Source organism: Sesamum indicum, linkage group LG7, assembly GCF_000512975.1.
Source record: "Sesamum indicum cultivar Zhongzhi No. 13 linkage group LG7, S_indicum_v1.0, whole genome shotgun sequence".
Lineage (NCBI taxonomy): Eukaryota > Viridiplantae > Streptophyta > Magnoliopsida > Lamiales > Pedaliaceae > Sesamum > Sesamum indicum.
Genome location: NC_026151.1, coordinates 1155471 through 1171505, shown reverse-complemented (window position 1 = coordinate 1171505; position 16035 = coordinate 1155471). Strand labels below are relative to the sequence as shown.

General features: G+C 34.4%; 1 protein-coding gene across 1 annotated transcript in view; it reads left to right on the top strand.

Annotated features, from left to right (window-relative positions):
• The window catches only part of LOC105165915 (chaperone protein dnaJ 10), a 22449-nt gene extending 13425 nt beyond the window's left edge, over window positions 1-9024 (top strand). The window contains exons 8-11 of the mRNA XM_011085073.2: window positions 7991-8169; window positions 8265-8345; window positions 8433-8585; window positions 8738-9024. Of these exons, the coding sequence (XP_011083375.1) occupies window positions 7991-8169; window positions 8265-8345; window positions 8433-8585; window positions 8738-8830 (506 nt within the window). The 3' untranslated portion in view covers window positions 8831-9024. The remainder of the gene's footprint in view (window positions 1-7990; window positions 8170-8264; window positions 8346-8432; window positions 8586-8737) is intronic.

The window sequence follows — 16035 nt, the reverse complement described above, 5'->3', positions numbered from 1 at the left end:
CTGGTTTCTATCACCGTCCATTGTAGGGAGCATTAGAATGACATGCTAGGCAACTCAGCACTAAAATCCAGCAAGATACACACCCTCACATAATCAATTCCAAAGCAAGCCTTAGCAATTGTATCTAGATACAAAGGTGTCCCAACACCACTAGCAACCAAGCTCAAACCCTTATCTATCTAGTATTCTATCAATAGATTCTTCAACTTAATCCAAACCGGTACCAACTTGTGCATTCATTTTGTCAGGCTCATATCCTGGTTTGCAATGATGCAGGACAATAGCTCCCCCTTGGAACAACCACAGACCTCCTTCTATCACCTCTTCCAAAGCCCTTGTGAGTTGAATATGAAGAAGAAACATCCCTGGCTAGAACCAATAACCTCAGCAAGTCCCCCTCCATGTCGATTGCGCAAAGGCCTTGAGGTGGGGAAAGAATGGCTTCTTTCCTAGAAAATATCCAACAGTAGTTGTGTTCCATCCCCAAGCCCCCCAATCTACCATCTGCAAGGTAACCTAGAAAACTATATCACCATTTTTCCAATCAGGAGGTATGAAGTGAAGCGTCTTATGGGGGGAGTTCACAAACCCCTTAGCTATAGGCTCCAATGGCCGTGACGGCCTCATGTCAATCTGAATAAACTAATAAACACCTCAGGTGGGGCACTCTTAACTGCACCACACCTTTTTCGACCATAAGATCAGGTTGTGAGATCCCAAAAACCCTAAATGCTTTTAGAGTTCTCTCCGCATCTATAGCCTTGACCTGTTTTGGGCTTAACAACTTCATCATCCTTTTGTGGCATCTCTATCAAGTTTTCTTGAATCCCAATGTATAGACTGGTGTTAGGACTTGAAAAACCCTAGTTGCATAGGCATGCATATCTATGTATGCCTTAACTTGTTACGGTCGTGCCATCACCCCATCATAGTAGATATTGCTCCAATCGTTATGTTCCCATATTGTCACCCCACTAAAGATATAATTGCTCCAGAAGGGATAAAGTTTAATTATCATCCCCCAAAACCTGTACTATCAAGTAGCAAAATAGAGTTTTTGGTGTCAGGTGTAATACTCCCACCATCCACCACAACAATGAGTTTTGCTAAACCATGTGCAACTTGGTTGGTTGTTCTACGAACAAATTGTACAGAAACACTAAACTTATGATCTAATATATTAACAATTTCAAAGATAGTGGTATCTATGTGGGTATGATGCAAAGCTTTGTCTCAAATATCCTTAATCACCACCAAGCAGTCACCTTCTATTTCCACAAGCCTATCCTTGATCTCCAGCACCATTGTAACTGCCATTCTAGCATCTAGTGCCTCTGCAAGGGTTGGGTCCACAACATGTTTGGTGAAGGAAGTACTCCATCTCACGCATTGGCCACTATTAGTGTGAACAACGGAGCTCAGTCCAACTCCATTTTGTTCCTTGAAAATGGTTGTGTTAAAGTTAATCATCAGAATTCTAGTAGGGGATGATGACCAAATGACTTCATTGTTGGTCCTCTTTATTGGTTGTGGTACTGTAAAGGCCTCCTAAAATGCGAATATCATTCGTCAAGTTCCCCGTATGACATTGGTTGGATGGGGTGTTTGATTCTCCAGTACCACAACTAATTTGGTCCTTTCAAGCCACAACCTCTATGTAATGTTAGGTTCATTCTATAGTTGTCTTCATCTATATAAGCATGTCGAAATCTAACCTATTTTTCAGTAGAATCAATCCAATTAGAAATAATAGACCAGAGAGAACTCAAACCTGATTCACAAAAGTGCATAAGATGCAACGATGTTTGAACTCCTCAACATGTGAATGGCAAAGTGGGAAATTTTCCTCCATCTCCACCCTTTTGTGAATGAGATTTGACGGGTATAGGTAGAGCAAGCCTGTAAAGTCTCCAAATAGAGGTTTTGATCTTGTTAGGCAACTTGCAAGACCAAATAAACTGCCAACTTGAGCTGGACTCATGACTACATGTCATTGCCTCCTCATTGTTCTGTCTCTGTGGAAATCTTTCAAAAGATATAGTATGGACTTCTAACATAAAACTGACCGTTTCTATGTAAGGCCACACCAAAACATCTGACATTCCATCCCTAACTAAAGGTGGTGAATTGATCAAATTCGCATCTGTTAGATCAAACAAACTATCAATCAAGTTCTCGTTCCAACAATTGCTGGTTTTGTCTATCAGCACCACCATCTTTGCATTCAGTAATAAGCAATCCTATTTTTGCATTGGTCCAAAATCATGTGGCCTCAATAGCCACTAATTACACCAAATTCTGATGTTCAAGCCCTCTCCAACACGCCACCTACCTCCAACCCGAACAAGCGTAATAGCTAACCACATACTTCGCCAAGTACTAGACAGGTTATATCCAAGTTTAGCCTCCAAAGGGGGAACTCGAGAGAAATATATCCCTTTAAGTACTCCACTAAGGAGAATATCGGGATTATTTTGGATTCTCCACACTTGTTTTGCAATGAGATCATGTTAAAAGCTCTTAAATCTCAAAAAATCATTCTTCCTTATTATTTTCTTTCACATAACTTCTGTCATGATATCCAGTGAATTTTCCTCTCCTTGGGACTCCTCCACCAAAATTCTACAAGGATTGATTCAATTTCTTTGATTTAGGTTTTTGGGGAGGAGAAAATAGCTCGTTGAATATGAGCGAATCACCTAGAGAACAGACTTTATTAGCAGTTCGTTACCCGCTTGAGTGAGGTATTTCTCTTTCCATCCCATAACCTTCTTCTAAAATCTCTCATGTAAACTTTTGAGTATCTCCTTCTTCGTGTGTCTTAAGGTGGTTAGGCGACCAAGGTATTTTCCATGACTATCTCTCTCCTCTACTTTAGGGCTCTAAACTAAATTAGAATGAATGTTAGGGTCCATGTTCCAATCGAAAGAAACCGAGGATTTTGTAGATTAATAAATTGACCCGAGGCTTTCTCATACCTTGTTAATATCTCCTGAATGCAACCAAATGCTTCTTTTGTGGCCTTACAAAATATCAATGAATCATCACCGAAAAAGATATGTGATACTCTGGGTGTTCTCCTTGCAATCGCCACACCTTTGAATGTATTATTACGTTATGCTTCTTGTAGTCAGAGCACAAATAAATAGGTAAGGGAACAACGGGTCTCCTTGACCAAGGCCCAATATCGCAGAATATGACCAAATGCATACTATTAAGAATAAAAAAAGACGATATAAATGGGACACAACACATAATAAGAGACACAAAAGACTAGCGGAAACCTAATCTATCAAGCACATGCTCCAGAAATCCCTGCTCAATCATATCATATGCTTTGCTCATGTCCAGTTTCAATAAGGCAAGCCCTACTTTACCTCCATTTTCTTTATTAGGGTAAATTACATTTTTCTATTTGAACTATGCCCATTTTTATACTTTGACATCTGAACTTTTTTTTGTGTCAACTTAACATCTCAACTATACGAAATTTGCACTTTGCCATATATAAGGATTTTTTTTGTTGATTTTTTTATTTGCTGAAAAATATTACATGCTGTGCATATGTAAAAACTATCACATAACATAGGCCTTGAGTATCACATGTGTAATGCATGTGATTTTTTTTTTTACAGAAAACTTGGTTGAAAAATAGTTATAAACTGTAAAGTGCAAAATTTTATAAAGTTGAAATGGCAAGTTGACACAAAGAAAAAGTTAGATGCCAAAGTGTAAAAACAGTTATAGTTCAAATGGCAAAATGTAATTAGCCCTTCTTATTATTTAGGACATGATGAATTTCAAATGCAACCAGTACATTGTCAGTAATAAATCTATTCTGAACAAAAGCTGATTGAAAAGGGAAAATAATCAAGTCATGGCATGTTTCAAGCCTATTTGCAATGACTCTGGATGCTAAATTAACAATCACATTGCAAAGGTTGATAGGACGAAACTGTTAAACAGTCTTTAGAGTACTACACTTAGAGATATAACTAATATACACATGATCAAATCTAGGCAGGAAAGAGCGAGAGTTGAGGAAATCTAAAATACATCTAGCAACATACATGCGGACAATTTTCAAATACTTCTAACGGAATATAAAGGGGAGGCCATCCAGATCAGGGGATTTCGAAGGGGACATGTGAGAAAGGGTTTGGGTTACCTCGTCATAGGAGTAAGGTTAGGTCAGGCATTGGTTTATATCCTCTATGACCAGAGATTGCACCACGCTCAACATGACGTCAATTTTAGATTCTGGAGATGCTGCCGAACAGAGCATATTCTAGAAATAGCCGAGAATTATATCCCTGACTTCTTCTTCCTTATCTTTCCATTCTCCATTGTCATCCTTCCACTTGTGAACTTGATTTTTCTTCCACGGGCTACTAGCTTTTGCATGAAATATTATAGTGGTCTTATCATCTTCTTTGAGACACTCTATTTTGGTTTATTGTTTCCATTTAAGTTCCATATTACTAAGCAAATCCTACCATTCCACCATCAGAGCTGTATGTTTACCCTTTGGTTCTGCTATGACAGGTCCTTTGTTGAGCTTGGGTACCTAAAAGCTAATCTTTTTCCCTAAGAGGCCATACTTTCTATTGCTCCAACTGAAAAGCACAGTCTTATAGTTATCAACACATCCCTATGGGCCGTCAAAACCAGATTCCTGCCTAGTTCTCCTTCAACTCTCTTGAATGATTTTCTCACACTTATCAGATCAAATCTAGTAAGCTTTTAACCTTCTAATCCGATGCCTCTGCCCCTATCAAATACCTTATTTTATATTTCAATAGCAATTGGATGATCAGTGAAGACTCTAGGTAGATGACTAACTCTTGCTGACGGAAACATAATCCTCCATTTGAAGTATGCCAAACCCCTGTTCCAAGATTTTAAGTAAAAAAGTGGGAAGACCTCACATAATACAACTAATTTTCATGATTATTCCAAAATTAAGACATTTTATTTTGTATCCATATACACCAAGCCATAGCAAAAACAACATAGTCTAAAATAACTTAGTTTTTTAGCTTTCTAGGACCTTTAAAGCAATGCAAGAAGGTCTCACTTATTGAAGGTCGAATGTCACCTATATTTTTAATAATGCAAAAGGTCCCCACCAAAGTGCCTTCATTAGCAAGGATAAACGGATAACCAAGGTTTTTCCTTATGATATTTATAGATGGCACACTATCGAAAGTTGAGAGCTTTATAAGGTCTTGTCATTTACAACAAAGCAAAGCAGAAGTGTTTAGCCTCTAATGAACTAATAACTAAATAAAAGCCCTAATTTTGGATGGTATCTTTGTTGGGACGGGGAGTCTCTCAAGGAAATACAAGAAAATGTCTAATTTTCTCAAAGTTTTTGTAGACTCCTCTATGATATGTGTGTAAAAAGAAGAATGAATTTAGAAACTTAGGGGATGTAAGAAAGAGTTATATATCTAATTTCTTAAAGTTTTCTAGACTCCAGATGTGAAAAGAAGGATGAATTTTAGAATTGCCTTTTAGATGAATTGCAACATCACTAGCTTGTCTATTTAGGTCCCTAAAGGAAATGGATGTTTCAAAAATAAGCTAAGGACGTACAAAGCGAAAAGATAGGGGCTTCATGAAATGAGAAAGAAAGGGAAAAATTAAATAAATCGATATATTATGTTGCCAAATGTCATCCTAAATGTGGACTTTGGCACACATCGGGGAGCTTCATTGATGACCCTCTGATGCTTAAGTTAGTCCATAGTTGGAGAAGCTAATGAAAGTAATAAGAAACAGTGAGCAACATAAACCTCTACCTGTCATTGGAGGTCCAATATTTATAGGAAGAACCTAACTGTATGATATTCACCTGTCGCGTTGACACGTTGACATTAAAATGATCTAATAGTCACCGGAGGTCTATACATATTAGGATTTTTAAAGACCTTCACGGTCACTACTGTTGATGGTAGTTATGTGCCAAACCTTCAATACTTGGCCTGGATTGTATTATGAAGAAGGTTTCTTGAAGACCTTGACAAGATGTAAACTCAAGAAGGTCTCTGAAGGGAGCCCTTAATAAGATATTCTTACATTAATAAATAAAACCTTCGAAAGATCTTTGAAGAATAAGATGGAATATTCCCACATCACAACAACTAGAAAAAAATATGTGATGATTTTGTTTGGTTGACATAGGTAGAGGCAATTGACGGAATTCATAAATTGGTTCATGAAAGAAAGAAGATATTAGAGGAGAAAAGTTTGCAACCTACAAGAGATAGAGGATCAGGAACTCAACTGGTACTCATTAACTTGATGAGATAATTAGGATTCAGTTTTAGGTTAGCTCTTAGGATCACATTGGATTTGAGAAATGGGTTGAAATTGGTCAAGTATTTGCTACATTAATTAAGTTGAAGTCTTCCATACAAAATAATATTTAAAAGTAGACCTCTTTTGAATATATATGTTACATTACAAAAGCACTTGGATTAGATTGATAACTTAATGATCTATGATGATGAGAAATTAACCTATTCATAACCTTTGTTTTGATTTTTGACAAACAAGCTTAGAGAGAAGGTTTTTTTATTAGAGGATAAGAAAGGGGAAGAATCAATCATTAGCTTTTTAGAGGAAGTCACGTGTTGCAAATAAACCTTTTGAGGGTTCTTGTTACTTTTAATCCTTAGTTTTCTAACTTGAATCTACTATATCTAAACGTTAGGAACTTGTGGGATTGAGCCCCACTGATCCATATTGGGGCTCTTTCGGTACCTTGTTGTCTACTTAATCAAATGCAATTTGACTTTTGTCTGATGCATCATTTAATATCTTGTCTTTCAAGTTCACACACTTTAAATTTGTGTTTGGCAATTGAATAAATGTTTCATCCTCTCCTATCCTGTTCAAATGGCTAAAAAGAGAATCAAATTAAGTCATACTTTCATTCTTCAAGTACTGACTCAAGTCTATCGAAATCATAATTTTAGAGTAAATTATATTTTGACATCCGAATTATGCTCATTTTTGCATTTTGCCATTTAAATTCTTTTTTTTTTTGTCAACTTAACATCTCAACTTTGCGTAATTATAAGTTACCATATATGACCATTTTTCCATCGATTTTTCCATTGAAAAAATATCATATGCAGTGTACATGTGTATTTAAAAAATAACTTGCCCTTAAATATCACATTGACAAAAACCTTCAACTTTTCAATTACCAATATGCATAAAAAACAAGTCATATGTATGCATATTAAGTACTTGAAACTAAATATATTATACACACACGTCATGTATGAAACTCCAAGGAGAAACCAACTATAGTATTTCAAAGCTTCTTCTAATCTAACAAAAAAACCATGGTAACGAACCAATTCCATTTGTGCTTGTCTAATCTCAAGTAGTTAAAAATATATTTTTCCTTTACAATATTTTTGTTCCCAACTGACATTTTCTAAATGTTACCACTCTAATTTCGCCATTGGTTGTTAAGCTCTCTATGTACCAATTTTCTGTTAGGGTATTAGGGGAAAAAGTGGAGAATATGGAAAAAAAAAAAGGAACAAAAATCTTATAGCATTAAGGGAATGGCAAATTTTAGTTAAAATAGATAAGAGGCAATATGTCACCTTCATTATAATTTTATGTCAATATTTCTAATATGAAAATATCATTTCTCCTCTTCTATGGGATGGGATAAGAATTACGTATGATGATGCAAGACTGCTCCTAATAACATGTAAGTTATGTGTAATGATATTTATTGATTAGATTGGTACCCTTCTACTTGTAAGTTATCTTAACTAGTGGAGCAAGTTCTACAAGGCCTGGGCAGGTCTTTAATAGTTTTTTTTCAGTGGTTAATTTATTTTTCTATGGTGGAATATCATATACTTGTCACCTATTACAAATAAAAAAATTAAGGGTAACCTAATATTTATGGTGCTCGTTTTTATTATTCCTAACTTAATACTAACAATTGTTGTCATAGGTGCACTTGCTTTGATTCAGTTGCAAGAAGATATGAAAAGACAACTCAGTGCGGAAGGAACTTACACAGAGGCAGAACTTGAGGAATACATGCAATCACACAAAAAGTTAATGATTGATTCCCTATGGAAGCTCAACGTGGCTGATATTGAAGCCACACTCACCCATGTTTGTCATATGGTTGTGCAGAAATTGCAGTTGTTTGGTTATTAGCTCCTATTTATTTTTTTCACTTCCACTATAATTATTTTATTGTGATGCACTTGTATTCTTAGGTCTTACAAGATAACAATGCAAAGAAAGAAGAGCTTCGCCTGCGTGCAAGAGGTTTGAAGACCCTCGGCAAAATATTCCAAGTAATTAAGATGTTAAAATTTTTGCAAACATTTGGTTTATTTTTCTATTCAATAGCTTAGGTTAACTTGAATCTTATTCCATTGCAGAGCATGAAATCCAATGGAAATGATGTTGAAAATATGCCAACTGATCCCCTCCTTAGATTGAGTGGAAGTGAAGCGACCAATAATATTTCTCCTTCAAACACGTCAGAAAGATTTTCAAACAAGGAAGAGGCTAATAATGCATTTGCATCACAGGTAAAGCTTTCTGTTTTCCTGAAAAGAGGTAAAAAGTGAATGTACTGTTTTGTTTAAATAAATTATATACTTTTATTTGAATCGAACTAGTATTCATTGTCATATCATTAACACTTCTTGTCTAATTACATCAACATTACCTAACTTTGCAGAGCCCATATGTAGAGGCTCCTCAAATTGCTGGATCTCAATTGAATAATTTTCCAATGCCAACTGCACCACCTGGTGCTCAGAAACAACCATAAGCATTGCATATTTGACATTTGAGCATATTTAAAGTGTGGAAGTTAGTAAGTATTTTGTTCGTCAAGTAATGAAGTAGTATATCATTTCTTGATTGTGGTTGTTTCGTATATAGATAATGTAGAATTTTATTCTACCCATTCCGAGTCGGTAACCTTATGTATTTGTCCAAGTGAGAGATAAACATTTATAATCTTGATGTTCGTTTACACTTATTCTCATTGAAAATGTTTTCATTATCATTATGATCTAAATCACACATACAATACTTTTTCAATTATTAATATTATAAACTAATAATATATTTTTTTTCACAATACTCTAACATTAGATGTGCCGCTTGGTTTTGTTTCATTTTTATTTTCAATTTCAAGCATTTTCAATGGGATGAAAATGCGTTATTGATTTTTGTACAAAAAATAAAAATATGTCTGAATTGTATGTATCCAAGCTCAGATTTATCGGCGTGAGAAATGAAAATATGTTTCGATTTATTTTACTTTTTATAGAGGCATTATGTATATATTATATTTTGAAATACATTATTTCTAAACGTAAAAATGACATGACAACATGTCTTCTCATATCCTCCTCATAGCTAAACGCAAAAGAAATAATGAGGCCTAAAAGTGTACATGAGAAAGTGAACCTAGACTGTAAATTTTAATTGAAATTGGGCTAAAAATGTAAAATAATGTAAAACTAAAAATAATCGAAATGCTAAAATAATGTAAAGCTAAAAATAATTTTTTTGAAAATAAAACAAAACATTCCTAATTATATGTTGCCTCATCTCCATGTACAAACCCAATAGTGATAGGCTTACAGTTGTTGGATACAAGAAATGCAAATGAACATAGTGTAGTTAGCTCATACATGAAGTTATTCAAAGACATTAAACAAGTCAAAAATATGTGATAGGTAGAGGGATATAAAAATAAGTGATAAGTTTTATTACTAAGAGCATTTCAATCGCATCAAAAATACCCATAATGGTCAATAGATAAGGCGAATCTAAAAACAGAGAGCTTGTTATGAAAGCAAATTTGTACTAAATCACAATGTTTGTGAAAATAAATTAAATAATAAGATCCAAAAGTATGAAAATAAAATATCTGTGCTTGATATAAAACCTTACTCTTGAGGCAAAAAGGGTAAAATGGACGATTTTTCATAAAACCAAGTGCCAATTGTCGTGCTAATAAGAAAAGTTCATATTTGACAACTCCTAAACACAACTTACTTGAAAAAAGTTTCCATGACAGTGAGGAAACCATACTATCAATATAATAATAAACATTGGAGGCATCACAAAGATCATCTCCACTATTCATATCAGGGCAAAATGCTTCCCAACCCCCTGTGTTTGTCAAAAAATAGCAATTTACCCCCTTTGAAAAAGAAAATTTCAGTTTACCTTCTTTTATTTTTAAAAATTGAGCAAAATACCACCTTCACAGTAGTGGTGTAACACACTTGCCCATTTTGTATTTTTAAAATTTTTTGTTTGTAGCTTTATTTTACAACCGATGGTCCTATATTTATAGATCAATGGTTAAAATTCATTTATATATATAAAATTATATACAAAATTATAAAATATACATAATTATATGTATAATATTAATATAGATATATTTATAATATATATGTATATATGTATAATATATACATAGTGAAAAATATATCGCCACAACCAACCGCCCCTCATCGCCTGCAACGGAGCGCCCCTTTCCCTCAATTAGACCTTAGCACCCCTCCCCCTCTCCCCATCGCCAGCATTCAGATCGATGGCTCGATCGCCTTTCCCCCCTGTTCCTTCCTTTATTCTTTTTTTAATATTGTACATACATTATATACATATGTATGTGAATGTAGAATTTATGTATTTATTTATTATAAAAATTTATTTTTACATTTTATATATTTATTTTGATAACTGGTAATGAATTCGAGCCATTGATCTATTTGAATATCTAAGCCATTGCTTTTATACATCAATATTAATTGTTGATCCAAATAAGAACAAATGTACAGCACTAATTTGCTTATTAAATCTCAACTATTAATATATATATATCTAATAATTCACATTTAGGAGCATAAATATCATTTTATAGGTAAAATTCAAGCAAACTCGCACATTGATCTCGTGAAGCACACCTAATGAGATAAGGGAGTATTTTGTTTATTTTTTAAAATTTTAGGGAGGTAAATTAAAAAAAAATCATAAAGGGATAATTACTATTTTCGAGTAACACGAGAGGATAAATTGTGTTTTGCCCATTCATATCATGATGCATACATTTATAGTGATTAACATGATAGCTACTTAACTAGTTGGCAATTAGTTAAAACCTCAGTATAGAAACTTCACTTACAACAATAAACTTATGTTCATGAATCACTATCACAATCTTTATTATTTCTCACACATGCTGATATCCAGAAACCCAAACTTTAGACCAACAATAACACAACAAGTCTATGTACCGATATCTAGAAAACCAAACTTCAGGCCAACAATAACACGGCAAGTCTGGGTGCCCTAAAGAGATTGCCTCAACAAGACTCAAAATAAAATGGAAGCCTAAGAGGTTTGTGGAATGAAAAGAGAAGAATGAAGCTACAATTAAGAAGATGACAACTTTGTACATCCAGCTAGGTGTGCCCATACCTACCACTGCGGGAAATCGACAAAAGAAGGAAGCATAAGATACATTTTTCTTGAGGATTCGTGGCTGATAGAGAGATTTGTGGCTGATTGGAAGCCTCATTGCTTAAAAAAACCCTCTAGGATAATAGTTTCAATTACTTAGGTGTTTTTAGTTTTATTAGGAATCCATCTTTTAGTTCTAGTAGCAATAGAAAACTTAGGCCATCTTTACTTTGGATAATTGGATAAATGTGTGATGTATTAAGTTGTGTTTGAAATTTGATAATGATATGAATGATTGTATTTTGATATGTTTACTTATTACTATTAAAAAATGGGTTATGGAAGTATTAGTCTATCTCATCTTTACTGTGTAACATATAGGAATTGATTAAATTAGCAATAGACATTTTTGCCTTTGTGATAAGACAAAGTTGTCACCATCATATACTTGGGTTGTATTGCCTCTAAGCACTTAAGATTATGCCTGCATGAATATCAAGCGATATTTTAACTACATCCTAAATTTCAAAGTCATTTGTATAAAAAGCAGACTTACAAAAGAAATATTTCGAATACCTTAATTCTAAATATATAACTTGAACTATTAAGAATACAATTTACCCAAAAAATAAATAAGCCAAACAATCTTAAAAGATAAATAAACTGGATAAACATGTTGTATATATATGTATAACAAATAATACATTGTTTATTTTGGACTATAAATATAATTTAAAATTGAATTGTGAATTAATTTGAATTTTTCTAAAATATCCTTGACCATTTTCTTTGACAATTATTTTTTTTTGTTATAGTATAATATAATGATATATAAAAATAAAGTTAAATAATATAAAAGTTAAATGATATTTGTATAAAGTTAAACCTGCATATTATATTCTATACAAAAGTAAAATATTATATTTTATATCATTTTTTCCATCCCCACCAACATTCATCCTCATCAAACTTTGTTTAATATATAAATAAATAACAAATAAATATCTCAAAAGAAGAAATTATATATATATATATATGAATCTTCTATTCCTCAAAAGCTACCCGTACCTACCCCCCTTCCCCAATCCCTTGAGCCTCCCATCCTTGCAAACCTACCAACCCCCCTCTTGTCACCCCTTCACCCATCCAGCACCCACCCCTCATTCCCCATCCCTTGCGCCCCTCTACCTTCCCCACACCAACCTCTTAGAGCCATATCACCGCCGCCCTTCCACCCCGTCCCCTCAGTCCCCCTCCTTATCGGCCCAACATCAATGCCCTAACACAACCCCTTCAACCCCATCCTCAGCCTCTCAGCCCTTGCCCCCTTCTACTGTCATTTATATTTATAGAAAAAAAAAAGTTTTCACTTTAGGATAGTTGCTCTTTGAATGCCCCTTCTCATGGTAGTAGTGGCAGGGATCTTCTGCCTTGCTAGCTTTAGGAATCTCCTTCCTCTGCTCTTTGCCAACAACCTGGCTCTTGACAACTAGTTTGCTTGCAGGGACTAGACCTTTAGCTTTGCTCCTCGTCTTCCAACGTCGAGTCTTCTTGCCTTTCTTGGAAATCAAAGCCTCCCCCACCATAACTGCAGGCGCCTATCTCTTGATCATCACCTTGAATTGAACCAACATATTTATCAATTCAGGGATCGACTTCCAAACCCATTCATGTTGAAGTTTACAATAAATGGGTCATAAGAGGGAGGAGTGACTGAAGGAACACAACAATATATGTGTCGTTCTTGATCCCTGCCTTCAAGTCCTCAAGCTTTTTCACAAAGAATAGCATTTGGATGCAGTGATCGTGAATCGATGATCCTTCAGCCATCTTAGTGCCAAAAAAATGCTTAGTCGAAGCATACATATATGTTAATTAGGCACCGCGTACAGATCAGGCGCATCATGATTGAACTAGCACGATCCAGTTTATCATACTGTTTTTGGAGTTCGTTTGTCATAGACTCCAGGATGATACTGTGAACCTTCCGATCATCATCATGTCATTTCTCGAACATCACACATTCTTCAGCACTAGAGTCTTCCGAAAGCAAAGTAGGAGGGGACTGATCCAAAAATAGGTCTGGCTCTCAAAGTCAATTTTTAAGTTCCTTAGCCAGTCATTGTAGTTGTTTCCATTCACTTTGTTAGCCTCAAGAATAACAATAAGTAGATTCTTAGACATGATTTGATCTATATCAAAATAAAAGCAGAAGTTAGTAAATCTTTCTTAATATTGAATATAAGTTATGACATGGTCTTTAGTCATAGACTACTCCCACTATTTCTTCAAAATCCCATTACTCTCAAATGGGTATTTCGGGAAATAATTTTCTAGTGGGCTTGAGATCCACAACAATAATTCTCCATGCCTCGCTTTCACGATTTGTACGGAAATTCCCTTATGGGAGGTAACATTTACCATTCTCATCATATGAGATCCCCAAGATATTTTACCTTGCTTTTCACATGATTCCAAGGACTCCAAGTGAATCGTGCAATTCCACGTTAGATCCAACCCATCAACCAAGTGAATTATTTCTCCTATCACCCCCGTGACTCGTGAGACAGAAAAATAGGTGAATAATTCTCTCGTTCATAACAATAGTGTAGCTTTCCTTCATTCCCAGACATGCCACGAGTCATCAGACCATGAAAGGGATGAAAGTAGCATCCACAATACGATTTTATGGATGAAAGGCTTGGACTTATTAAACTTTTAATATGTCCATTATGGGCCTAATATTATACTTGGACAATCCAAGTGAGAGTTTAATTATCTTTAGACTGAGATCTCATCACATTAGTATTTTTCATGCTTGTTGTTTCAAAAATAATAAATCATGAATAGCATCACAAGTTATAAACCTAGCATACCCCTATTAGGATAATCACAAGCCCGTTCCTATACAACCCATTGAGCCCGTAGTGGATCATTGGTCTTTCTAAAGGTTAGTCCTATGCTATTACAAATTATTATAACCCATTACACTTAATGCGCTTTTTGTAATCCTTCTTTTCTTCATGATCCTCTCCAAGTGTCTCCTTGGATCCCATCTCCATAAACGACCTTTGTTGTAAGTCATTTATAATGAAATAAAATGGCTCACATCCGAAGCTACTCATATTACAATTGAAATTATAGAAACCCCAATCATAAGTTGGGGGGAGGTACATAAGAGGGAAAAAGAATGCCTTATTATTTTCAACGCTACAAAACGAGTAAGAGGAGAATAATAAGAGGCATGTAGGCCCTACCCCAAATAGAATATAATACCAATTACATGGGTTCGATGGGTGTTGTGATCATCCTTTGATTCATTTATCACATAAATAAATTAAACACATTTCATAATATCACATATTATAAAATTGTACATCACAAGTATCAAGAGATATCTAATATTATGTACGCCCTCATTGTGCAATAAAAACATATGTTGCTCCTTCATAAGGAATTGTATTTAATAATGGATATCAACACTTTTTATTTCCAACAAATACATCAATCCAATTAAAGATTGCCGAAAATAACCTTGACTAAATTCAAGTTTTGGACACTCCAAAACAATTTAATCAAAACCATGGAAATATTTTCCACAAAATTAATAAATGTCATTTTACAAGAAAAATTCATATTTACCAAAAATTACAAAATAAACAAAAATTAATTTTAATGATTCAAAAAATTAAAAAATTATTATTTTTTATATTTTTATAAATATACGATGTTACTGAAACAATTCCGATTAAAAATGTCGAACAACATAACACAACCATCCAACAGCGCGCTGCGACACCTAAACTTGGGTTGTAGGTGTGAAGGAACACTTCCTCCACTACTAGGCCACAAGTATGTCTGTTCATTTTCCTTTTCCTTTTATTATTTGAATAACCAAAACGCTGAATTATAAAAATTGTTTAAAACATCACATGATATCCAAAAATTAACATACAACACAACATATTTTCTATCATAGAATCATACATAAAAAAATATGTAAATCATGCTTTAATCAAAATTAAAACAACCATCTACATCACATAAAGCATGCTAATCACAAATAACATCACATAAACAATAGCCACGAGTGTCAAACTGGGTTCTGATAGACTGAAAGAATCGGTATGGAACTTGGCAAGAATGTAATGAAAGAATGAAAATAAGCATATTTAAATTCTATACCGAAAGGAAACGAGCCCTTACTCCCGGGCATTCAGCACTCAACAAGCATAAAACGAGCTTGATATAAAACAAGTGGCTATTGTAATAAAGAGTGAAGGAAATGTAATCACAAAATTTTATCTTTCCGATTTGAAAACTTTCTTTAAGCTTTTCTCCTCCAACCGTGTGTTCACGCAAAGACCAACAAGATCTACTCTATGTTGAACACACACTACGCCACAAGGTGGTCTAAACCAAACCTTGCTAGAGGTAAAGTATATGTAATATAAGAGACTTGATTATACTATTAATTTAGTATATCAAACTCAAAAGGACCTTGCTCTAACTTGAAATTAGTTCAAAAAAGAACAAGAATAGAGAGAA